The sequence below is a fragment of the Lepisosteus platostomus genome, chromosome 13, assembly GCF_059453375.1.
Source record: "Lepisosteus platostomus isolate fLepPlt1 chromosome 13, fLepPlt1.hap1, whole genome shotgun sequence".
NCBI classification, from domain to species: domain Eukaryota; kingdom Metazoa; phylum Chordata; class Actinopteri; order Semionotiformes; family Lepisosteidae; genus Lepisosteus; species Lepisosteus platostomus.
The window spans coordinates 42258422-42285464 of NC_142623.1; the positions used below are offsets into that span (position 1 = coordinate 42258422).

Here is a 27043-nt window from a genome sequence, read left to right on the forward strand (position 1 = left end):
TTCTTTCTCAGCTGCCCAACAGTCTAGCTGCCACGGACCAGCAGGAATAACGTGAAATGGAGCCTGTCCTGATTGTGCACTTCCAGTACTGAGCCAAGGACCCTGCCGGAGGATATCCTTGATCTTTCCATCCCTTCATGAAAACATTTTCATTCTGTTTCTCCTTCCTCTAGTCACGAATGCAATGCACAATTACACTCCCAGCAAGAAATCAGAGTGTTTTGTGAAAGACACTTGATTAACTTTCTTGGGGGGTCTTTTCTGCTGGAGGTACTCCCAGTATCGCTCTTCTCTTCCCCCAACCCCAGAAAAGAGGCGCACCCCTTGTGGTAAAATGGCCGTAGTCAACGCAGAAGTGGCTGAGAAATTTTTGGACAGCAACCCAGTGTTCGCCAAGAAGTACTATGACAACAAATTGCGGCCAGCGGCCATCGCCAGCTTACTGTCGTGCAAAACGATGCAGGTGGACTTCAGCAGCTTCCACGAGGTGACCAGCGTGGAGGAGAGCGAGATCGTGTTCGACCTGATCCGCGACATCCAGGAGAACCTGCAGATGGAGAAGTCCGTCTTCAACCTGATGCGGCACCTGAGCTTCTTGCTCACGGCCGACCGCATGAGCCTCTTCATGTTCAGGATGCGAAACGGCACGGGCGAGCTCGCGACCCGGCTTTTCAACGTGCACAAGGACGCCACGCTGGAGCAGTGCCTCGTGCCGCCAGACAGCGAGATCGTGTACCCGCTGGACACTGGGATCGTGGGCTACGTGGCCACCTCCAAGAAGACCATCAACGTTCCCGACGTCACTCAGGTAACTGCTCTGACCGCACGCTTGTGCTGGACCTCGTGCCTGTGACGTGTGTGTTTGGGCAAACGTACTGCAGGTGGATTTCAGGGGCGCAGGGGGCTCCCCTGGGGATCTCCGGGGCTGTACAAAGGCAACCCTTTCACCCCCAAATCAGCAGCCCCCGGTCGAGGAAAAGAGCGATCCTTCTGCGCGGCAGTGGTCAAAGCTCTGGACGTTGGAGGACGTGGGTTCAGACCCCGGGTGTGGACGCTACGGTTCTGAGCTTGGGCAAGGGGAACTACCCAGAGTGCTCCAGCCAGCACAGCTCTAGAAATGGCACCGAAATCTGTGCAAAAGAGAAAAGAACCCCGCCTGCCCCGGGAGCTGGGGATTTCATGTAGGTAAAAGCTGTCACGCATTGTAATTTATACCAGACTGGGTGAAGATCCACCAGTCCTTGGTGTTCTTTCTTGGGAGCCAGGTAGGTTCGCTAAAAAACACTGTGGTTCTGAACCTCTGGTTTGCAAGCCGGTGGGACGCCACTTTCGATAGTTTCTTTTCAACAACTATCTGCTCATCTTGGGGGGGACGAAAGTAAAATAGGAAAAGCGTCAGAAGATGACTGGTGCTGCGGTGAATGGTAGCGAGTTTATCAGTCTAGAGGAAGCCCTCAGGCACGCGGGTGAGAGGAGGACACAAGTGAAGATCAAGGGGTTGCCTGTTTTAGAATGAAAAAAGAAGGCGCTTCTTTTCCACTTGTATATATTTATTATATCTGTGTATGTTAAATCTGTGTATCTGTGTGTTTCGTTGCGCAGTTGCCTGAGACCTGCTCGTGAGCTCTCCCTAGATTTCCAGAGCCGAGATCTATAGCAGTTAAAACAGGAAAGCCCCTTGGGCGTACCATGCCGTTCTGGTTAACTTCCCAGCAATTCACAGGGAAGAGCGCAAACACAAGGGAGGGCCCTCCGAAGGCATGGAGGTTAGCTGTCTGCGCATGGCCAGTGAAGGACTGGATTCTTTATCCCCTTGCTGTATATAACCAGGTGGTCTATGCAAAAACTGAGTCTTGTGAGTAACCTTACTGATTTTCCTGTTAGGAGTTTCATAAAGCACAGCTCTCATTCAACTATCTCCCAGGGGATCTGGCTGCATAGCTTGTGTCACACATCAGAACAGTGGAGGCCGGATTCTCCCACGATTAATCTTTGATACCTTTCCTATCGTGGTCAAGAACGCCTGTTTGTGCTATATTTCTGTGGCATTTGCACTCACAGAGCACAGTAGCACATCCGATGGCTAGGGTATATCTCTGTGACAGAAGGTGGAGTTTGCAAACTTGTACAGCAGCTACAGAAATAACATCTGTCAGCCAAGGCTGCTTGACTTGTCTGGCTTGGACGTGGGTGTGTGTGTGTGTGTGTGTGAAAGTTCATTCACATTCAAAACCTGTTCCTAAAGAAGGGTTTCGCCACCACATCAATGTGCTTATTGTGAAATACAAGATTGCAAGAGGGCTTTCGTCTGAGGAGAGGGGTGAGAGGAAGAGTACAGGAGGAGCCGCTGGCTGATGAAAGGAGTTGTCGGTCTGTCGTGCCAACATATCCTGGGACTGGGCTCATGCCAGCCCTCAGATTTCTTTTCCATGAAAATCAGATTTTAGGTTTCCCTTCTGAGATGCAGAAGATTCGATCCGAGATTGATTAGATGTTTTGCCAAGAAGCTTTTTTTTAAGTTGGGATGTAAAAGCCTGTGATTCAAATGCCAAGCTTTCTTCTTGAGGAAGATTAATCACAGTGAGCCAGGCTTCAGAGGCCATATGCAGTGGGGTGCTCACAGACTGGACGCCGCAGGGCAGGTATCCAGATGCTGCACAGATGTTGTAGACTCGGTCCTTTGACTCGGAGTGAGTCAGAGATCATGGAGTTCTAGCTTAGAACCTTTTCCCCTTGATCTTAAGTACTTTCAGAAAGTAAGGAGTGACCTTCTGTCTGCCCTGTGTTTACCACTTGCATTAATACACAGGAGGTGTGCAGAGAGTGACTTTATTTAGCAGGAATAACATAGGAAATGCCATACAGACACCTGCCTCACTCCCAGAACCACCACACACCTTCATTCCCAAATGAAACAGAAAGCCAGGCTGTCAGTCCAGTCCAGAGCTGAACCTAGAGCCCCAGAAATGTGAGGCAGCAGTGCTGACCACTGCGCCACTGTGCTGCTTTACCTGCAGTGTCATCTTCTAAAAATACCAGCAGAAATGCAAAGAAGAAATGAATACTTTTTTATATTTTATTTAACTATCATATCATTACTTTTATTTTTATGCTTCACCTGAAGCTTATGTTAATTCAATGTAAGTTTAAAGAACTGTATCCCTGCTGTCTTTATGTCTTATGAGTTATAAGGGGCTTAAATCTGAATTTGCAACTCCTGTACTGAATAGTTTCCCTAGATTGTTCCTGGGATTTTTCTCCATGAAAAGCTGGTCTGCTGCACCTCATTACCCAACCCAGAGCTGGGAGGCCAGAAAGGCTAAAGGCATTATGGACTCTCCCCGTCACACTGTTTAAAGGGTATAAGACCATACAGGTGGACAAAACACTGAGGTGGTAGAGTATTCCCGATAGGCATCATTTATCTGGGTTGAATGAAGTGATAATAATTGAGTTGTCTGTACTTTGTACAGAAATAGAAATACAGGGACAGATGTTTATTACTTTAACCGAGTTATGAAATGATTATATTGTAAGAAATTGTGCCCTGTGTTTCTTGTCCTGACCTTTGTATAGTAGGTGTCAGTGGGACTATAGTGGAGGTCCTGTCTCATCTGTAGTGATGAAAGAAAACACATTATAGCATAAGAACATAAAAAATGTTACAAACAAGAAGAGGCCATGTAGTTCATCTAGTTCATTTGTTTGCTGTTTGCTATTAGTTTATTAATCTGAGCATCTCATCAAGCCTTTTCTGAAGGATCCCAGCAATCAGTATTCCTTACATAGTTGGGTATCTTGTTCCAGACACCTATATCTCTTTGTATAAAGAGCCTTCATTTCTGAGCCCCAAATTTACACCTCTTTTAACTTAACTTTAGCTTAACATTTAACATCAATGATTGCTGATATCCAGGATGCTGTATGACAAATGACAAAAAGTCTTAAAAAGACATGTATTAATATAAAAAGGAAAATGGGGACATAATTCAATTGTGCAATTATTTTTGTAACAGATGCTGTAATAGAAAAAGGAGAGAATTACATTGGTCTTCAACAGTGCATGTGATAAAAATCTTTCGACGTGGGATTTCTGTTTCCATTGTTAGTGTTGATTCCCTGACATGTTACTGTCGAAATGCTACCAAATAAGTAACATGCTGAGCTCAGAAAGAGGATGTTCAAATGCTACAAGGTCTGAAAATATGGTGCAATATCCATGGTTTGATGCTCAGTGTTTTTGAGTGGAAATGATGAGGAATTCGGTTTCTTTTCCATTACCAGGCTGTTTTAGAACCTAAGGTACTGTACATACCGTATACTGTGTTTAAAGTGTACAATGCACTGGTTTCCATATATGGTGTCCAGTTCCATAATGCACATTATTATCTTTAAAATGATAAATTGCAACCTTCTATGGTCTCAGGGTTGTGCTGGTTAATGTGGAGCATCTGACCTGTCAGGTGTCCCCATCTGTAAAAGTGACAGGGATTCCCCTCAATCCCGACATGGATTCGGGAGACCCTGCAGAAGTATCCCTGGTTTCCAGACAGGTCTTGGAGAGGCACTAAGGCAGTAACTGGAAGTGATGAGACCCAGGGAAAAGTAAAAGGAGCAACAACATTACTAAGGGATAATTGCACCGAACCTGTTACTGGGTTAATTCATCAGGATTAAGGTGATCTTTAGCAACTGATTGGAGACATCCCATGAAACCTGAAGGGCTGGGGCTGGGCACCCCTCTCTTTTAAAAGAATCTGTACGTCAGAGCAGTGAACACAATACAGCCCTGTCCTTTCTGACCAATCGAACAAAGCAGCACTTCTTCCACTCTGAGCCTCGCATCCCAGGTTCTTGGCATGAAGCACCACAGAACCGCAGGTTTCCCTCCGCCTCGGCCTGGGGAGCAGACTAGAATGGAAACAGATTAAACTCCTATAATCCTGGATCTAATTAGAACGATCCAGGATTATTTTGGAGGGCATGCCCTCGAAGCTGTCACAGCTCATCTAGTCAGCAAAACTGTTTGACAAGGCTTCTTTCCAAAGACCTTTTTGCGTTCTATTTCCGTACAGTGTTTAAACCCAGAGGAGGATCTTGAGACTTATTTACAAGTCTAGCGTATAGAGACTGTATGGAGACTTATTTACATTGACAGTGTACCGTATAAACACTGGGGCCTGGCTCTCCCACCAGGGTGCACAAGTGTGACTGCTCCACAGCATGTTAAAAAGACTTTGAGCGCAGCAGGTCCTACTCCTCGAAAGAAACTCATCAAAATAAGTCATTCAAGGAAACGTTGGTCAGTGGGGCCCCCACAATTCACCGAAGAGCCTTACAACTCTTCCGTCACATCTGTGCTGTCTCCCCCAGATGTCGTGCGCAGATGTTGAGCATTAATTGTTTCCTGATTCAAATGAGCCAGGGGCGTGGGAACAGAAAATAAGAAAAACTAGGCAGATTTGGTCTGGGATGGTGAGTTAGCGTTGGTGTCATGTAGACTAAAAGGGGCAGTAAATAATTTTGAACATTATAATATCATAACCTCACGATGAGCATGAATTTAAGACAGATGAGTGAGACTATATTTTTTGCTGCATTGCTTTTTAAATGAGTTGCACTGACACAGATACAAAAAAAACATATATACATACAGTACACCTAGAAACAAATGGAGCAGCCACCAACACACCAGCATCTTGTACATTAGCCTCAGGGACCCCAGGATCATGAGCAGACAGACAGACACAGACAGACAGGCAGAAGTGCTGGGGTGAAAACAAGTCTGTAGTTTGGAGACTTGTCCATATTTCATCAAAGAAGACATGAGAACACACTGCCTACTTTTTGATACTTAATAATGCCACTTAATGGAAAACCAGCTTTACTATTGTTGTTTCTAAGGCCAAAGAGTGAAATTATTTACATAGGATTTACATAGATCTTAATTCATTTGAGATTTTGTTCACAATCTTTGTATTCATGCAATAATTTATGTTTGATAACTATTGTCTACTATGCTATACAGTATATCAATCAATTTTCTATATGCAGTACATGGTTGTGGGGGAAGCCAGAGCCAAACACAGTAAGCCATGACACTGTACAGTATGTACTGTTCTGTATGTCATACTGTATTTTCCAGCAAAGCTCTTTGAAGTGATATACTATGCAGGATGTATATACTATATAAAAATAGATTGGCAGATTGTTTGAATTATGATGACATTTGTTGTGCATCACATGTAGAAACAGAGAGCAAGGAGGCTCAGCCTGAGTTTAGGCTTTTTCATGCATTTGCCAGGAACAGGGAGTGACATGCTTTTCTTCTTCCCTGGCCTCTTCCACAGAACAGCAACTTCAGCGACTTCGTGGACCAGCTCACTGACTACAAAACCAGGAACATCCTGGCCACGCCCATTCTGAACGGCAAAGACATGGTGGCAGTCATGATGGCGGTTAACAAAGTTGGGGCTCCACACTTCACCGCCAAAGACCAGGAGGTACGGCGCATATCTGGAGCTTGGGGAGTTACACCCCATGAACGATGTGGTCATCGGGGATCACAACCTGAAACAGTAAACCTCTGCTATGGTTACACCTGCTCATGTGGTTTTGCGTTGTTTCCATGATTTGGTTATAAATGCTGCTGATGGTGCTGCCTGAATGGGATTATCTCTTTGCCAGAAGCAGCTGTGATTGACCCCAAATCACATTGGTGAGCACCAGTTGTATTCATGCCGAGAATAATTCTGCAGTATTTTTTTATTGGAATGTTTTTTTTTTTTAAATATCATTTATTAGCATAAACCAGGGGTTGTCCAGTCCATGCACTGGTGCGCTGGAGTGTCTGTAGCTGGAGAAAACTGCTAAACTGGTTCAATTAAGCCGACAAATTTGCTGATTTCTGTCACTCAGAACTACATTAGAACAAAACCTGCAGACAAACCAGCCCTCCATGCTCTGGACTGGACTCCAGGTCCAGTTTACATACAGTAGGTCATCTTCGGGGTCTATTACACTGCGTGAACGTACACCTCCTGTTCCTCCTGTACTCATTATGTTTTGGGTATAGAGTATATAACCAGCATTTGGGACCACGTTGAGCTTTGACAAACCTACTCCACTGGAAAGGTTGCCAACGAAAGGCCTGAGGCTTGGTGATGTTGTTTTTTTAATTCTTATCAAGCTAATTCAGAGCCTTGTGAAAAACAGCAACAAGCCACTGTGCCCGGGATTAAAACACTAATAATAATAATTATAATAATAATAATTCCTTACATTTATATAGCGCTTTTCTGGACACTCCACTCAAAACGCTTTACAGGTAACAGGGATCCCCTCCACCACCACCAGTGTGCAGCCCCACCTGCATGATGCGACAGCTATCCATGTTCGTTTTCCATTAGATTCCATAAAACTCCCTGTAATTGATCTATATTCCAGTCATTACAGGATGAATTTAGTTTTTGGAAACGACAGAGTTTTTGTTTACCTGACAATCTTGTGCTTCTCTCTCCATTAAGTGATTCTGCCATCTCTTGCAGACTTTGATGAAGTATCTCAACTTCGGCAATTTGATTTTGAGGATTTACCATCTCAGCTACCTTCACAACTGCGAAACCAGACGAGGACAGGTGAAGCAATCTGGTTCTGTGATAGAAATCCTTACTTTTCCACTGCAGTTCAATTGGTCGAAAAGTCCAATGAAAATGGAAGTCAATCGGAATGTTTGCCCACAGAAGATCAGATCTGTCCATTTAAATAACGCACCGTGTCGAAAACACATCCAGCATAATTATTGCTCGATACAGTCGATTATTTTCAAGGCTTCGCGCTGGTGTTCATGTGAAAGCCTACAGTTTTCCATGTTTAATAATGATCTGATAGATGATTGCTCAAGTTCCTTTTCAACAAAGAGTCGTTCCTCAGCATGGGTCGCACTGATCTGAAGCTGTCCTCTGTCCCTCGCTGACAGGTGTTGCTTTGGTCTGCGAGCAAAGTTTTTGAAGAGCTCACTGACATCGAGCGGCAGTTCCACAAGGCCCTCTATACAGTACGAGCCTTCCTGAACTGTGATCGCTACTCCGTGGGCCTCCTCGATATGACCAAAACTAAGGTGAGCACAAAACACCGGGAGCCGAGATCTCCTCGCTTTTTTATGTCACCAACAAGGCCAAAAATCTCTTCCCCACTTTACATTTGAAAGGCCACAGGCTACTGGGCTGTTTGAAACAATATTCCAGCCATTTTCTGGGATCTAGGAAGAATGGGCAGGATGAGATCCTCTTTAAGTTACTATCAAGTGAGTACATGAGATTGATCAAGTAATGAATTATGGTGGAATGCATTGCTTGAAAGAAATCAAGGCTTTTTATTACCATTGCTACCTACTCAGATACCATATCTTAGGGCAAGAGCAAATGCTTCTCCAGTATATACTGTACAGTACGTGCTCTATAATAAAAATAAGATGATTTGTTATTTTTTTGTCTAATGTTGTGAAACCCTGGACAGTAGAAGAGACAGAGCATTATTAGAAGAAATGTGGTGCCTATAAAAATGCACAGATTTCCAAATTACTTTTAAAAAAAGAGAGAAAACAAGTATGGCCTAAGGATGTGATTAAAGGAGTGTGTGCACAAATGCAAAATAGTCTAATTAAATTAATGGCAGAGTGGCACGCTACATCAGGTGTTAACATTCTCAATATTAAGGATTCTGAACATTATGTTGTAGACATACAGGGCAACCAGAGGAAAGTGAGGCAGCCTCATCTCTGAGGCAGTGGAGGGTGTGAGGGGCAAGTGTCCAGACTCAGCTCAGAGGCAGTGGAGGGTGTGAGGGGCAGGTGTCCAGACTCAGCTCAGAGGCAGTGGAGGGTGTGAGGGGCAGGTGTCCAGACTCAGCTGTGAGGCAGTGGAGGGTGTGAGGGGCAGGTGTCCAGACTCAGCTGTGAGGCAGTGGAGGGTATGAGGGGCAGGTGTCCAGACCCAGCTGTGAGGCAGTGGAGGGTGTGAGGGGCAGGAGTCCAGACTCAGCTGTGAGGCAGTGGAGGGTGTGAGGGGCAGGAGTCCAGACTCAGCTGTGAGGCAGTGGAGGGTGTGAGGGGCAGGTGTCCAGACTCAGCTGTGAGGCAGTGGAGGGTGTGATAGGGTGCTGTGTTAAGCTCTCTCTCTTGTTGCAGGAATTTTTCGATCTCTGGCCAGTGCTGATGGGAGAAGTACCTCCATACTCCGGTCCCAAAACCCCAGACGGCAGAGTGAGTACTCTTTTAAAACTTTATTAATTGCTGATGCTGTCATCCAAATCAACCAACCTTAGTTTCCATCTATACAGCTCGGTATCTCATGTGAACAGTGTGGTTGAAGTACCTTGTTCAAGCAGCTGAGCCCACAACGTTCTGATTACAGAGGTCTGGAGCCCAAAGCCCTGACCACTGTTCCACACTGCTGCCCATTAATTATTGGCCTGCAGATTTCTTTTTTGGTGTTTGCTTATTGGTATGTCCACAAAGCTTATTTCTTCTTGAAAGTATTGTCTTTATTTTACAGTATTTTTGGGGGGAGATATCGCATGTTGTAAGGCAGTAATGAAAACCACGGAATCAACCCAGATATGTGAAATGAAATCATTGATTTTAACGTGATACCTTTCTTTTTAAAAGTAGTCCATATGCTTAAAAATTTTACATAATTAAACAATATGAAGTTTAATTTGCATAATGTTTGCAATTAATTTAGACTTAAATGAAGAACTACAGTCTGTGTATCTCTTATTGGATATGCCTTATTGGTCTAATTACAAGACAATGATTCACAATGTAACATTCATCTGTTTTTAGGAAATTGTGTTTTACAAAGTCATCGACTATATCTTGCATGGAAAGGAAGACATCAAAGTCATTCCGTAAGTCATCAGATCTTTTTTTAATGTATTTAAGTAACCTTGGGTCTCTATTGGAAAGAAAACATTAATGCAATTTTAAGTTGGCTCTGAGTTTTAACATTCATTAGCTACTGTGGATTTCAGGTAACAGGATTAGATATAACAAATTAGATATACAAAATGAAATCTTAAAGCCCCAAAGCCATATGAACGTTCACTTAGATCAGATTTTGCATGTTTGTTTTCCAGGAACCCACCTGCTGATCACTGGGCTCTTGTCAGTGGGCTGCCCACCTATGTGGCTGAAACCGGGCTGGTAAGAGCTGTCAGGGTTGAGGAAGTAGTACAATTTTTAAAATGATTTCTTTCTTAAACACAGTGGCCTTTGGGATTCAGTTCATAAGCTGGTATCAGAGAGGAGAATGACATCTGGTTCAGCAGCCAGATACAGTATAAACCTCAGCCTCTCAGTGACAGCATGGGATGAATCTTCCTGCTCTGGGAACTAAACAATAAGATGATCATGATAGTCAACTTATGAGAATGTAAACACAAGCAAAAAAAAAAAACAGCTTCAATAATTGCTTTCTTTTCCATTTGTTTTTATAGATTTGCAACATAATGAATGCAGCAGCAGATGACGTCTTTAAATTTCAGGTAAAATGTTGAATTATTCCCAATCTATATACAGAGTATCATAGCCACCCATAGCAACAAACATCTAAAGCACTGAATATTTGCAAATCTTAATGAATATGTCTAACGAGCAGTGTCACTCAGGCAAGCCACACAAGTTCAACCCTTGGAATGCTCTGTCAGTGCGTACAGCTAATTCACAGAGGGAACAAGCAGTATTCTCATCCTCATGTCATCAGAACAGTAATGTAAAAAGAGTTTTGTTAGGCTCAAGAGTTAGAATAACATCAAATGAATTATAAAAAAACAATTCCAGATCCTTAATATGAAAACAGTGACTGCAATATGATCTTGTGATTCTACTCATGGTGAGTTACCTACTGTATTCATTATGTATTGAATCATGGAGAGCAAGCTGGGGTATGCGAAAAGACAAATTCCTAATACAGTACATACATTGTATATGGCTGATAAAGTGATAGTGATCAGTATGACGTGCTCATGTCGTTCTTCTTGTGCTCTCTCAAGAAAGAGCCCTTGGATGAATCCGGATGGGTGGTCAAGAATGTGCTCTCAATGCCCATTGTCAACAAGAAAGAGGAAATCGTGGGCGTGGCCACCTTCTACAACAGGAAGGATGGGAAGCCCTTTGACGAAATGGACGAAACGCTCATGGAGGTGCTCCACACCGACTAGCACGCTTCCACTACAGTAACGCAGCACTAAGAAATGGAAACTTTAGGCTTATAATTCATCCTTATAAAATAATTGACTTTTAGATAAAACGTAAGATTGTGATGTCTTGAAGAAGATTCACAATGTTTTATTTTTTTTGCTTTACTGCTCTTTGGTGTTGGTGTATGCAGACCTCCATCCTTCTGTCCAGGATGCAAGTCTGACAGGATGCCAGTCCATCATAGGGCAGAGAGACACAAATACACAAACACACTCACACCAGGGCAAGAAACCATTAACCTACCAATTTGGTTTTCTAAAAACCTCAATTACTAACATGCAGTGTCATACTGGAAAGAGATCCTAATTAGTGAAACTGAGTTTGTGTTGACAAATACAAATATTTTCATTAGTCTTTGCCTTAAAGTTATGCTGAGTTAGCAAGCAAGGTGTAAGAAGGTATTTTTGAGGTGATTCTGGGAGTCCTAATCTCCTGCACCGTGGGGAAGTACTTACTGTTTAGGTCTCTGACGTGATTCCTGGAGGCCGTAGTCTCTTGTCTTTCTGTTCCAACTCGAGTTGCCAATCAAGCAAGGAGGTTAGACCTGTCTGGACGACACATGTAGTCCAGTCTGAGCTGCCAGGGTGCACTATACTTCCTCCCCACTAGAGGTCAGGCGAAGCCCACTTTTATAGGTGTTATATCAAATAAAAGTTTGTGATGACCGATGGGCACTTGGAAGAGTAAAGCTGGGCTGACGCCTGTCCATCCTCTCTCTCGGCGCGCCCCTGCAGTCTCTCGCCCAGTTCCTCGGCTGGTCGGTTCTCAACACCGACACGTACGACAAGATGAACAAGCTGGAGAACAGGAAGGACATCTTCCAGGACATGGTCCTCTACCATGTCAAGTGCAGGAAGGACGAGCTCCAGCTCATCTTGGTAGGGAAAACGAAACGCAGAAACATAAAAAAAAACCTCAGTAGGGAATCTCTCAAGCCTTACAAGATGAAGCAGGAGTGGTTGGGTTTTTTTGGGATATGCGCCAGGCCCAGGTCATGTCAGCTGCTATCTCAGTGTTGATTCTGAATCGGCACAAATGCCAACAAAAACACTGACCTTAACAGGAGCTGTAATTACGCACAGCCTACCACTAGAGGCCGCCAAAGGGCCTGTAGTTATTGTAACATTCATTCACTGGCGCACATTCTCACAATGGTGTAATAAGTGAAGGGTGTGCACTGGGCCTGAGGTGGTTTTCAAGTAGCTTTTCGTTTTGTTGAGAGACTTGAGAGAATCTCCTATCTTTGATTGTCATTGCGGATTTCTTTGTATACATATTCAAAGGGCAGGGTCAGGTCTGTTATATAGGTTTTGAACATTTAGATGTACATTAATAGAGTGTATTTGTGTACCATAACACCTTGATACTGGTAAATAAATGGTTTTCATTATAAGGGAGTCTGTTTCTACCAGGATATTGACATTGTTAATATGTAATAGGGTTGCATTCACATTTTAAAATATCGTACTGTTGTATTTCTACAGTTGAGCACAAAAGCCGACCACTTCCCAGATGGAAAACAATGAGACTTGGCATTTCATAGAAAAAAACGCAGCAGCAAAACATTTGCCACTTTTTAGAATTAAATACACCATAATTAGAACCCATAGTACTGCATGTTTTCTCTGTGGGTTATTTTTTTGGGGTTTTAATTTTTAGCACACTAGCGTACAGGCAACAGAAACAGCAAGTGTATTAAATGGCCTGTGTAGCTGTATAGTCATCTGGTTACAGTCAGTATTGAGTTGGTATATATGATGTCATCTTAGTTAAGGGTGTCAGCTCAGAAAACCATATATATTAGAGGTTATAAATGTTTTCTACATAGAATTTGGGTCCTCTGTTAAAAAGCGAACTAAAGAAATTATTCTAATTTATATGAATATGTAATATATATATATAATATGTTATATAAGCGGTCCTGAGTAAAGCAGATTAGCATTGATACAAGGTACTGCCAAAACCTCATACATTATGCAGTGCAGCACAAATACAGGATAAGATACAAAGACCATAACAAGCTGAATGACAGAAGCACAGTATATGTGAACAGTGAGCAGGCTGTGGCACAAAGCAATCTGATCATGCTGTGCGGAGCAGAGAACAGTCTCAGCTGAGACGTGGAGAGAGAGTTGGGACAACAAGTGTGGTCTGGCTGCTGTGAAAGTGACAGAGGCTTGTTTAAACAGCGAAGAGCTTGGTGTATCAGAGATGGCCTTCAGCTGGGAGTGTGACACGCTCAGCGGTTTGCTTTGCTTGTAGAAAACGCAAGAGGTGTACGGAAGAGAGCCACAAGACTGCGAGGAAGACGAGCTTTTCGCCATTCTGGTGAGTTTAAGGGTGCTTGTCAGGACTTGGGGGTCGGGGGGAGAGACGCTCTAAGGTAACCTGCACGGCTGCCGACATTACCCAAACATTGTGACTTTGTGCGGAGTCGTGTGCCGCACAAGAGGACAGGAAATCAGAAAGCAATGAAAACAGGCAGAACTGTCAAATACTGACCGATACACAACAGCAGTGAGGAATTCTGGACCTGGTCTTCTAATATGCCAGGGAAATACAGTGATCAATATAAATATAAATGATTCTGTAGATTGTATCGTCCCTTATTCTTGTTATGGCAGCAAGCCCAGATTGTGTTGCACACAGCTGGGAAAATGGGTGAACCCCTTGGGTTCAGTCTGCCTGATGAGCAACAGTGATTTGCCGTGGGCAGCTGTCATCGGGGTGGACATCTCCTCCGGTGGTAGTCCTCCGACTGGCTCTGAATACATGTGGAATACTTGCATTAGTCTCCTGACAATTTTCCTCTTTTCATTTTCTTATTTGTTGTACTGTGCATTTAAGACATTTACAGTACATTACTTTATATGGCTGTACATGTGAAAAACACAGACATCAATGCCACCTCATCACTTTTTTAAATTTATTTATTACACTCCCTACTCCTTTCCCATAGAAAACCATAGAGAGTTAAATTAAATGACGATGCAGTATATGCCACATACTGTAGCTGCACATGCTAACATTTCGGTTTCGATTTTCACATTTGTTGATGCCCGATACTTCTTTCCCAATGGCTTACCAACTCTTTCAGGAGGAAGAGCTTCCAGACCCGGAGGAATCTGAGATCTACGAGTTCCACTTCTGTGATTTTGACCACTCTGAGCTGGACCTGGTGAAGTGTGGGATTTCAATGTACTATGAGCTGGGCGTGGTGGATAAATTTCACATCCCACAGGAGGTGAGCACAGAGGGTGGGAGCAGCTTCAGTAGGAAATGATTTTCTATTGTGTTTTTCAAGAATGATATAATGAAATAATGAAGGTCCGTTACTAATATTTAACCCTTTCAATACGGGAACACGGCCGAAAGTAGGGGAGGTATCTCCCACTATAATTCTTCCTCACTCCATTACCAATATTATGCCAGCTCTTTTAATTTCATAGCAATCTGAACAAATAAAGTGTTTACAGTATGCAGTTTATTTTACGTTTAGCCCTTTTATAAAGAATGAATGATTGTATCAGAAATAGCGACGGGTGATTCATAAATTGTGTTTGCCCTAACGTGTGAAAACCTGCACACCACAAAGCAATGAAGTTTTCACAAGAAACGACTCTGTCTAGTGATAGTGATGAATTCAAAGACTCATACCTTGGAGGATGCAATTTAAATCTTCATGTAGAAATGTCTTTTTGCTGTATTCTTAATATATATCACAGCTATTGAGAGTCACATAACGTCTGATAGCATGCAGGCTGATGTGCCAGGGAACTCTTACGAGACAGGACAAGGGTGGCCTAGGGTTCAGAACTAGGAGACTGGCTCCAGATGGAGTTTTAGGTCTTGTCAATCCCTCGCCTGCTGCAGGCTGAGAAAGACGGATGTAGTCATGGACTCATTAAATTGTCTAGGAGCTCAAGGTGGAGTAAAACCCAGAGGCAGGACTTGGTTTGGGTGAGGCCTTTTCCAGAGCTCCCAGTACAGACCTGCACTGCCCCGACAACACTCTCTGCTGCCCTTCTGGCTCGGTGACGTGTTACCCGTGGGCAGACGTATCTGTGTGTAAAATGACAGTCTGGTTTTGATTTCATGCGGAGCAGGCACCCAGGTAGTTCCTTCAACACATCGGCCACGTCAGGTGGTCTCACGAAGCTCCTTTCGGAGCGCCACGCATCTCCAGTTGGCGTCCCGCGCGCCGGGGCGAACGCACACACAGCCGACAGGCCGGAGCCACGCAGTGGCCGGTAGTGACTGCTGTCCTGTGCTCACCAGGCTCTCGTGAAGTTCATGTACTCCGTCAGCAAGGGCTACCGGAGGATCACCTACCACAACTGGAGGCACGGCTTCAACGTGGGCCAGACCATGTTCACGCTGCTCATGGTGAGCACCCGTCCCGCCACCACCACCGGCCGAGCAGTTAAAACAAGGAAAATTAAAACTGTAGCCTTCCTGGGACATATTCCCTTTCCATAATACAGTGAGACAAGCTTAATAATGCAATTACTTTCTTTCCTGAAATTGATACACATCTGGTTTCATACATACATAGATTATATCTACATGTATGTACAGCATATCATAAGTGTGTAATCTTTCCTATAATGCAGTATAATAGATACTAGGAAGCATTAAATAGGAAATGTGCTGTTGGCTTTTGTTGTATTTTCAATCTCTCTGTTTATTTATGTATATTTTCACACCTCTTTCCCAAATGTCTTGATTTCATTAGGTTACTTGTTTGCCTAAATATGCCTCAGTGTGTTAATGACCGGTTGATTGCAGTTACAAAGTCAAGACTTATTGGAACATCTTCTGGAACAAGGGGTTGCCAGCAGCCACCTTCAGGGGAGAGGAAGGTTACAATCCAGGCCTCAGGAGCCAGCTCTCGATTTCTGAAGCACAGCACAAGTTAATCTTGTCAATGCCTGCATTTCAAGCCCACATCCCTCTTGATTTTAAAAAAGAAAGTTTACAGGCCTTTTGCTTACACTCCCCTGGCCCCGTGGGAGGGGGGATTGATGCACAATTCAATGTAAGACAATGTTGCTTGGTCGTCTCCCCACTTCCTTTTCAACATTCGTCAGCAGCAAGGGGGAAGACAAAACATTGTCCATGCGTTTCTCTGTCATTGGAAGTCATGTATGGATTTCTTTGGGACAGGGACGGGGAGAGGTTAAGTACACACATGCTCAACTCATTTCTTAGTGACTTGAACTTAATTAGCCCTCCAGGGGCAAAGCACAAAACTTCTAGTGCAAAGATTTAGCATTTGGTTATTAAAAGCAGCAAGTGCGTGCTCTGATGCTTTCCCGTGGAGACTTCATCAGCCTCTAATTGTTTTAATTAGACAGGCGACCTGAAGCGTTACTTCACTGACCTAGAGGCCATGGCCATGGTAACTGCTGGGTTCTGCCACGATATCGACCACAGGGGAACAAACAACCTCTACCAGATGAAGTAAGATGCGCTCCTGTAACAGTGGTAGTTATAAAGTGGAAGTCTAGCGCTGCGCTAACCGCCTCCCTGGAGGCAGAATGATGATCTGAGCTTTCTTTTGAACTACAATACACTGTAATACAGCTCTTTAAGCAGTTTCTGTGGTCATTCATGTTATTTTACAACTACAATATTAACAATTCTGTTCATGGCCAATTTCCCTTTACTCTTAGTACCACGATACCAATAATCAGAAGCATCCTCTTCTACCGAGCTACCAAAATGTCATTAAGCTTGTACAATCAGCTAAAGATTCATTCAAGACAATCCCGGAGATATGTCTGGGCAGATTCTTGCAAACTTCCTGCAGGACTCCTTGCCACAGGAAACATCCAGGGGCTTCGGGAATCCATGAGAGTTTCGGTCCCAAAACTCCTGGATTTTTGTAAGAGCCCCAAAAGATCATTTTCGAATGCAATGATGAATCATGCTGTTGCTAACTGTCTCTCTTAGTTGTGGCTCACTTGTGAAACCAAGGTGTAGCTCACCTTGCTATGCGTCACCACCTGCCTGGTATCTGTTACGCACTCAGGTCTGGCAATCCACTCGCAAAGCTGCATGGATCTTCCATTTTGGAAAGGCACCACCTGGAGTTTGGGAAGACTTTGCTGAGAGATGAGGTAGGGCCACTGTGGTATCTGTGTAGCGTCGGTGTTACATTACATCCTGCGTTTTCGTGAAAGAAGCCAGGGTATCTACTATCTACTATCTAGCCTACTATAACAAAACGACTAGACACCCCGTTCCACACTCTCACCGCCCTTTGTGTAAAACTGCCTTCTGTTCACAACTTGACTGTTACTGTCACTGTTAATATAGGATTCAATTGAGGAAATGAAATTAATATTTTTGCCCTGATATCCTTACTGGAATCAGGACCACGTGGAGGGGTATTTCCATATATTATGCATTCAAAAGATCATTCACCTGAAACATTAACCCAGAGTTCTCCATTTAGGACTTAAACATCTACCAAAATCTTAACCGACGACAGCATGAACATGTCATTCATCTCATGGACATTGCCATCATCGCAACTGACCTGGCACTGTACTTCAAGTAAGTGTCACAGGTCACAGGCTCTGTATTACTGCGTCTTCTCAGTAAGCATCTGTGGGCACATCTGCACCATGTCTGTCTCTCACCCCTGGCAGGAAGAGAGCCATGTTCCAGAAGATAGTGGATCAGTCCAAAACATACGATGACTGGGACAAGTGGACCGAGTACATGATGCTGGAGACGACTCGGAAGGAGATTGTCATGTAGGTGGTCAGTCGATCAGTCAATACAGAGCATTCCAAAGGCACTTTCCACAAATTACACAACGTGAAACAATACAGCATGCATAATAAACATCATAAAACCAGACATCAGTGAAAAATCGAAAAAAAAAATAGATGAGGAATTAAAGGCCATTGAACACATCCGTTTTAAGGCATGATGTTTTAAAAACATCAACAGAAGATGCATTTCTAATTTCATCAGAAAGAGCGTTCCAGACACAAGAGGTTACCACTGAAAGTTCAGTCCCATGTGGCACAGTGGAACAATAAAGGAGCCCAGAACCAGCAGAACGAAGTGAGCGAACTGGGACATGTGAGGATAATACCTCCTGAAAGTTCACAGGAGGCCGACTGTGCAACACCATGTATGCAACTTTATTTCCAATAGTGTCTGATCTGGGGTGGTGGGGGCAGTTTTTCACAAAAATGGGGGTGTATGGTGACAGTTCACGCGAGGGCGTACATTCCTTTAAAATGATAGATGAGTGGATATTATGGTGTTCGTGTTCCTCATTTCTACTTCAAAAAGAGCTGTGGTACAGAGAGGACAACCGGTTAACGACGTTTTGAGAGAGTCAACTGTCTTCTTGATCGCAGGGCGATGATGATGACTGCCTGTGACTTGTCAGCTATTGCCAAACCCTGGGAGATACAGAGCAAGGTAATTACATGGTCTCAAATAATAATAATAATAATTATAATAATTGCTTACACTTATAGAGCGCTTTTCTGGACACTCCACTCAAAGCGCTTTACAGGTAATGGGGACTCCCCTCCACCACCACCAATGTGGAGCCCCACCTGGATGATGCGACGGCAGCCATAGTGCGCCAGAACACTCACCACACATCAGCTCTCAGTGGGGAGGAGAGCAGAGTAATGTAGCCAATTCATAGAGGGGGATTATTAGGAGCCCATGATTGGTAAGGGCCAATGGGAAATTTGGCCAGGACGCTGGGGTAACACCCCTACGCTTTTCGAGAAACGCCCTGGGATTTTTAATGACCACAGAGAGTCAGGACCTCGGTTTTACGTCTCATCCGAAGGACGGCGCCTGTTTACAGTATAGTGTCCCCGTCACTATACTGGGGCATTAGGACCCACATGGACCACAGGGTGAGCGCCCCCTGCTGGCCCCACTAACACCTCTTCCAGCAGCAACCTTAGTTTTTCCCAGGAGGTCTCCCATCCAGGTGTCTGTCCTTTCTGCCTTACACCATCTACTGTGGGTCCACCAGAACTGAACTTCACACCTTCAAAAAGCATATCTTTATCAACTCCCCGATGATGCAGAAATGAGTATTTAGTGATGTGTAAAACACTCAAAAGGATCAAGATAAATTTTTACCTTGGCCCAGCATCGCTTAGGTTCTGACGTATGGCCAGTTCAAGAATCAAGGTGTTTGACTGATGGTAAGATATGTGCTGTTGGTGTGTGGCTGTTCAGTAACTAAGTAACTATTGCACTTGGACCTGCAGGTGGCGCTGTCCGTGGCGGCAGAGTTCTGGGAACAGGGTGATCTGGAGAGGACCGTATTGCAGCAGAACCCCATTGTAAGACGACCTCTGCCGGGGTCAATCACACTGAAATAAGGAACTGAATGTTCCTGCAAGACAGGGTTTAAACAAATTACATTCTGCCGTGCGCTGAATCATAAAGAGAGGTCAGGGACTTTTAAGGTCACAACAGTTTATTTGTGAAAAATAAAAGCAGCATGTTCTGTACCCTACTGATACTTACTCTAGCAGTTGGCAGGCTGCTAAAAAAGGAGGGTACTGACAGAAATGTACAATATCCTGTTATTTTTAAAATTAGGAACAAATAGAGGTTAACTTGGGTTAACATGGAATGGGATCCTAGTGGGCTCTACAGCTGAAATGTTTACATTTCACTAATTTCACTGTGGACCTGAAATTTGCTCCTTTTGCAGCCTGCAAGAAGACACAGCTCCTCGCTTCTAACCTTAGATTTAAATTGTAGTTGTCACTTGCAGACACGTTTCTCACTCTGACTTCTGTACTAACTTCTCTTTGTGTCCCAGCCAATGATGGACAGGAACAAAGCAGACGAGCTACCCAAACTGCAGTGCGGTTTCATCGATTTCGTCTGTTCGTTTGTGTACAAGGTGAGTTTGTACCTGGTAGACCTGCCAAAATACCTGGCCGTCCTGCTGGTATTTCTTCAGGTCTGATGCAGATTTATGTGGCTTTTTTCCAAGAACCGTTTCTTGAACCAGCCAGCTTCAGGTTCATGCATACTGGCTTCCTTTCCACCAGCCCAAACCTGATTTGTCTTGAAACACCAGTGGCCTGTGGCAAAGACCACACCCATTGAACCGTCTGCAACACCTGCTGATCAGCCCATCTGGGACAACCCAGTCAAAACCAGTCTTCCCCCGGATTGCAGAGCTGCAGGGCTCAACGGTGGAACGGATAGGGCCTCACCTGGTCCTGGAGAGCCCCAGTCCAGCAGGTTTTCATAGGTAGCCTTTAAATCAGCTGTCTCTAAAGACCTGCGAAAATCCAACTATGATCGCATAAACTATCAATTAAGTAATTCCGAGATTATTCGGCTCAGAGCATCCTTTGGCCCACGAGGACCCTCGTTCCTTCTTTAAGACATTACTTGCTCAGTTGATCAACTGCTCGAATAAGTGTTCCTCATTTTAAAATAACATTTAGGTGATGTAGGGTGACCTGCAAGAATAGCTGGAGAGCCCTAACACACAGTAGATCCTTGCCAATCCCGGTAAAAAGTGAAAGCCCCCCCCCCCACTAGACACACTGGAATTGTCCAGTAGTAACAAAATGACCATTGCATGACCATTGGCATCAGGCCCTGCAGGAGCTGCTACTAGTGTCTTTGTGTCTGCTGTGTTTTCTATACCTTCCACATACTGTATCACAGCTGAGCTCTGCAGGTTCTTTATTATTGATGTTGACATACTGGGACCCTCCGCACCTGTAGACTGCACATACAGTTTGTTTACCAGACGCCAAACTCGTAACACGAGCCTGGGCCCCAGAAGTGAAGTCTCACCGGGGCAGTTCTCAGAAAAGCCCGTTCTCATTCAGCGTGCGTGTGTGTGTGTGTGTGTGTGTGTCCCTGTGGTCAGGAGTTCTCCCGCTTCCACGTGGAGATCACGCCCATGCTGGAACGGCTGCTCAACAACAGGAAGGAGTGGAAGGCCCTGCAGGAGGAGCACGAGGGCAAGCTGGCCAAGCTGGAGGAGGAGAAAAAGAAGAAGGAGGCGGAGGTGGCGGCGGCCGCGGCGGCCAAGCAAGGTAATCAGCATGACGGGAGACGCGTCCCGGACAAGGTCAGGGACCGGCTGCTCCGTCTGGCCTGTAACTCTGGATCTCATCGCGCTGTTTCTTGAAGGAAGTCAGGTGCCGTGTTGTCTGATAAAACGACTGGATTATCTTATTCCAGACTTCCTTTTTGTAAAGAAGCTCCCCCCCTCCCCCACCCCCACCCCACCTTCGTCCTCATTCTTGGTTTTAAGCACACTTCCATGTAGGATCCACCTGGGTCCTCTGGTTTGTGGTTTTTACTGCTGACTGCTGAGCTGGCTTGACTTTGTCAATGTCTTTGAGGGCTTTGAATGCTCGTATCAGGTGCCCTCATGTCTTCTCCGTTCAAGAGTAAAGCGTTGAGCTCCGTCCCTTCGGCCCATTAGAGTAAGATGTTCCCTTAGACCCTGGAATGTATATGGATGTTCAGTTCTGGGCTGTCCAGAGCGACAATATATGTACTTGAAGTGGGGACCAAATTGTGACAGTATGACAGGGCAGCAGCCCACCCATGGGAATTAATGTCAGAGTAAAGCAAACGTAAAAACAGCCGCAAAAATACCCTGCAAACGTATGGAAACCCTCCCTGAGGATCTGTTCCAGCTGGCCACCTTATTTATTGGCCAGAACTGAGTCGCAGTCAGCGATGATGGACGAGATAATTAGGGAACTGGCTTGGAACGGAGCCCGGTGAGGGGAATGGGATGGATGGGACCAGCCATGTACTTATTAAGCTTGCAATGAGGCAATTTAGTCTGAGAGGAGATATCTTGCATTCATAACTTGAGGCAATGAAACAGAAAATCTGTGGGACACTAAAGGAAGCTGTTAGGTGGCAGTCATAAACAAATACCTAGAAGAAAACTTACTATACGTCATAGTGTTGCTGCTTTCTACATACTGTGTGACATCTATTGTACACGCCTGGCCAAACGCTTAACTCCTGTGCACTATAGATCTGGCTTCAATCCTCCAGAAAAAAATCGTGTTGTTCTTAAAAAAGGAGTAAAATGTCAGTGTCTTTTGATTTCATTTGAAAAAAAGCAGAAAATGCAGTTTGTGAACTGAAAGCTGGGCATTTGCTTTCAAGAAGTCTGCTCACCCTAGGGCCCCTAGCTACTAGTACAAGTACAAGTCTATCTCACATCACTCAGTGCTGGGGAGAAGCTTCATTCTCCGGCAGCTTTGAGTGATGTTCAGCACACTTGTGCCTGGAGGACACACTCCTGTTGCCCTAGGGTGAGCAGACCTCTTGAAAGCAAGTGTCCGGCTTTCAGTTCATAAACTGAGTGCTGTGGACAAATATAAAAGCTTAGCGTTAGCCTGAGCAAAGGGGAGCTGCAGTCCCAGTTTCTGAGATCGGTTATTAAGTCTTAGTAATAAAATAGATTAATTGACGGTATCTCAAAACTTCACAGATTCTGAATTAAGCACAAAATCGTGAACTTTGTGAAGGTTCTGTATAGTCGCCACATTGCTGCAAACCGTGCTGGTTTCGCCCACGGGCAAGAGAGAGAGTTCCCACGAACTGCGACGTCAAACCGTCCCTTCCTCTCTCACTACTCACTGCGATAACTAATATACTGTGATGTCTGTACAGTATGAACGCTGACTCTTTCTATGAAAATAGCGTGCCAGCTCCCACTGTGTGACTGTGTACCTGCTTAGAAACCACAGCTTTCATGCTGAACCCTGAAATACCGGACTTCAGCCAGCAGCGCATGAGGCATGGAGAAGACAGCGCCTCCTGCTGACCCGAGCTGTTTTCTGTTTCCTGTGGTCCTGTTTCTCAGTCTCCCCCACTTCTCTCCTCACAGCAAGCAAGCCCCAGGCCGAGTCCAAGACCTGCGTCATCAACTAGAGCAGAGGAGCGTCAAGGGAGTGTCCTGCTCACAGCCGCCTCATCCTGCTCCCTGCTCAGAGCAGGCGAAGAACGCTCTCGCACGTACTGTCATTTTCTTTGTCCATTTTTAACTCTATTCTCTTTGTCCACATAAAGTTGCAAATCACAAATACAGTCATTCTCATGTGTTTGTAAACACGCCAACAAGTATAAATAGCATCAAATCAGGTGCTTACCTACTGTATAAGACACCTGTGTATTAACTGCCATCTGTTATGACTTCATGAATTATAATAATTATCATAGATATGGAGAACCCCACATGGGCAACCTTTATGAGGTTAAATGTAGTCGTTTTTTTTCTAATTGCTGATATATTCCAGGAACGTAGTCTATGATACTAGGCTCCTTTTTTTAAATGACTGATTACGCTGTCAAAGACAATCAATACATTTCACCGATACTGTAAGAAGACACAGACGATTTGATCAGTTTGGAGATGTAGACAGTAGTTATAATGAATTTTTAAAGATGATCGTTAGTCTCACAGCACCTGCAATCTCACAATAACACCTGATTTATGAAGGCGTCTTTGTGCTCTCACAGTCTCATCTCTGTGTCCACTCCAATGTTGCAATATTGCAAAAATGAGGAACTCCTTGAAGAAAGTTAAATGATTTTAAATCGCAAGTCTGAACATATTGAATGGCATGATATTTCGAAGCCAACATCAGACGACTTTCAGAAATTAGAACAATTCTTTCCGAAACATTTTAACCTTAACTACATTTAAAGATTGGGTTTGATTTCTGAATCTGTAAACTACAAACTCTGTGTGTTACAGTAGTTTGCTGATGAAACCTACCTACTCAATGATTCAGGCAGGATCTCTGAAGACGATCAAACCTGCTTTGGAAGAGTGCATTTCACAAATTAGAGCTCAGATGATGGAGTGGTGAAGTCCATGGAGAACCGAGAGTGAGTTGATTGTAGCATAAGGAAGTTTGAGAGCAGAATGAATAAAACACCATTTCTTTAACAAAGGTGTAGAAATGATCATCTAACACCTATTTTCGACTAAAAGATAACTGGTGCTGAGTCTGCCTGTTATTCTATAGAAAATGAATGTTACATTATTCTTAACCATAGGACTATGAAGTGAAATCATTATTTTTAATGAAAAATGACTGTTTTCTTGTGACAGATCGAAACATTGTGTAATGAATGGAAATCTAGGTTTGGGGAGACAAAACTGTCAGTTAGTATTAAATACCACTCACCCACAATCGGCAGTTTTGATTATCAATTGACCCTCATACCAGCCAAGAAGGATTCATTCCACACTTCTTTCCAGTGTGCACACAGGCAGAACCATTGCTTTTCATCTGCAGAGCTGGCGCTGATGGAGAAGTGACATGTCTCTTACCCCCAGTTCTAAAAGCAAACTGGCACATAGCACGTCACATGACCGGGGTCATCGTATGACAGGCAGAGCCTACCTTCTCTCAGGCTGCAAGTGACTGTAGTCCTAGTTGGAATCCAGCCTGAGCTGTAAGGCATGTTCACAGGTTAAGCCAATCAGGCGCCATTTTCTGTGCATCTTAGATATAAACTCACCCATCTGTGATGTCTCTGGGCACCAACATTTTTGCGATGTACCTCATGTTCAAGCCACTGACCTAGCAGGTCACGGGGTCAAGGAAATAGGTAAAAATGTGTAAAAACAGTGAAGCCATGTAGACAGTTCTGAAAAGAGCAGATGGAATGCTGGAGCAAAAGAATTGTTGTAACTGGAAAAAAATAGCTTTCAGAATATAAACTCCCACTGACCGGCTGAAAGAAATTGCCACTGGATGGGCCCAAGCCATTGGATGGTAATAAGTCGGCCTGTAGGTCTGTCACTCTTTTTATTTATTTTTTTGTCACTTAACTGTTCAGCTTATATTCTGCTCCAGGTTTACTTAGTCGTTATGAGATGGTCATAATGGCCTTAGCTCTGCCAGAATTAAGCCTGCATTTCAACCACACTACATCATAACCAAAAACCACAAAAAGACCTCTCAAAGGAATCCTAGGGTAGGAACTACCCCCAACTTTCTGAGGTTTCTTCCCTTGGAAATCAATTTAATCAGATCTAGTTCAATTGGGCTTCTGAGTCATGCACTGACCGAATAGACAATTAACGAGCTGGTTATAAACAAAGTCCAAACATCTGAAGACGTACCTGGCACTGCAGCACAGCTGCCTACCACCTGAAATAAAATGCGAGACACCTCCCTGTTGTTGATCACTGGTGGGAGAGAAAAAGACAATTCATTGGCATTCTTTTCAAATGGGGAAAAAAAGCCCAGGATGAGCTAGCTTCCTGCATGTAAGCAAGCTATCTGACCCAGTATCCACTGGGACGTGAGACAGGGCGGTGCTCAGTAAATGTCTTCTGGAAAATCTCGCTAATTAACAGCCAGGGCTGGTCTCTCCTCCTTAGAGCTGCTAACGCAGACACCCTTCCTTCTGAGAAGTGGGGTCGAGAAGGGTTATGCTCAGGAGCGTTTTTCAGAAGGTAGCTTTGCCAAAGCAACCCCATCGCACTCCCTACTAAATGGCTCACAGTCCGTACAGAGAGAGATCTTTTACCTGAGAGAATGCATTCCAGACACTCCGATACAGACTTTCCGCTGGGGTCATTTGGAACTGGTCAGTTTTTAAACATTAGTACTTGTAGCCCAGCTGAAAGAATAGATGTGTATGCAATGTGGATGGTTTTCGTTTGGAAAACAGAGGGCATTGCATCAGCTAGGGAAGGTTACAAACCAGAACAAGCCATTTTGTCCATGCGAATCAGGTGGATGGTAGTAGCTATATTATCCCAGGATCTCATCCAGCCCTTTCTTGAAAGAAGCCAAGGCATCAGCTTCATCAACATGGCTGGATTGCTTGTTCAACACTCCCACAACCCTTGGTGTAAAGAACTGCTGTCCTAATTGGAGGATCTCAATCAGCTGCTTTCTGAAAGACTCCAGAGTGTCAGTCTTTCCATTTGTTTATTCGTTCTCCTTTGACGACAACGTTACAATTGGAATTATGGGTAGGGCATTTTGTTTCATGCTTCTTTTTTTTAAACTAAATTTAACAAACACCTGAAAGCAATTATCGGTCTATTTTTGTTACTTGCGATACATCCAGAGCATTCAGAATAGCTCTTCTACCTTCTTTTATGTTAGAACACAGGTGAATAAGTAAAAATCCAATAAACATTACGAGTCTAGCAGACTAAAACCCTCATATGATCACACCTGTATTACTAGACAAGCCACAGTGCACGGTGAGCTTAATGTTAAAGCTTTTGTCAAATGAGTTGCTATTAACATTAGGACTGCTACCTCAAATCAATCTCAGCTGCTTCTGTACTGTATAACTGGAACAATGACTGGAAATAAAGAGTAAAAGTTGAAGTAAAGAGTAAAATGTTGTTCAGATTTGTCTCAATGGTACAAGCACAAGCTAACCTCCAAAGGAAAAAAAGTAAAATTTTAAAACTGGGCAGACAATTGGGCTCCTGTGAAAATCCCTCATTACTTAACCAGTACAGCTAAACACCAAAGGTACTGTGGCAGCCTGTTCCCTAGAGAACTGAAAGAGTTTCAGACAATGTATGGAATACAAACACCTAGCATGGCCCTACAAAGAGAGTTCTCTTGGTTTTAGAAAAAGCTTTAAATTTGTCCTGGAGTAGTCACCTGGAAACCATGTTAATTTGCACTAATTATACAATTAATTGGTCTAATTAAGTCATTCAGAGCTCAGCTGGGACCACACCCAGAAGGGCACTGTGGCTCTGCTATAAATAATTACCTTCTCGCA

General features: G+C 44.0%; 1 protein-coding gene across 2 annotated transcripts; it reads left to right on the forward strand.

Moving 5' to 3' along the window:
• pde6a (phosphodiesterase 6A, cGMP-specific, rod, alpha) lies at positions 1-26647 on the forward strand. 2 transcript variants are annotated; one of them, XR_015926194.1, is made up of 23 exons: positions 1-808; positions 6351-6503; positions 7548-7637; positions 7979-8119; positions 9188-9262; positions 9845-9909; positions 10138-10204; positions 10498-10545; positions 11053-11202; positions 11995-12138; positions 13523-13588; positions 14358-14504; positions 15539-15646; positions 16614-16723; positions 17295-17382; positions 17721-17821; positions 17917-18024; positions 18643-18706; positions 19525-19599; positions 20088-20171; positions 21162-21330; positions 23157-23284; positions 24027-26647. XR_015926194.1 is itself a non-coding variant. In XM_088604727.1 (22 exons), exons 1-22 carry the CDS (start codon positions 335-337, stop codon positions 23198-23200), a joined length of 2571 nt encoding a protein of 856 aa, XP_088460853.1. In that variant the 5' UTR covers positions 1-334; the 3' UTR covers positions 23201-26647. The 2 variants fall into 2 exon arrangements, 1 of the variants encoding a protein (XP_088460853.1); XM_088604727.1 differs by having other exon boundaries at positions 23157-26647.
• The last annotated feature ends 396 nt before the right edge of the window (positions 26648-27043 follow it).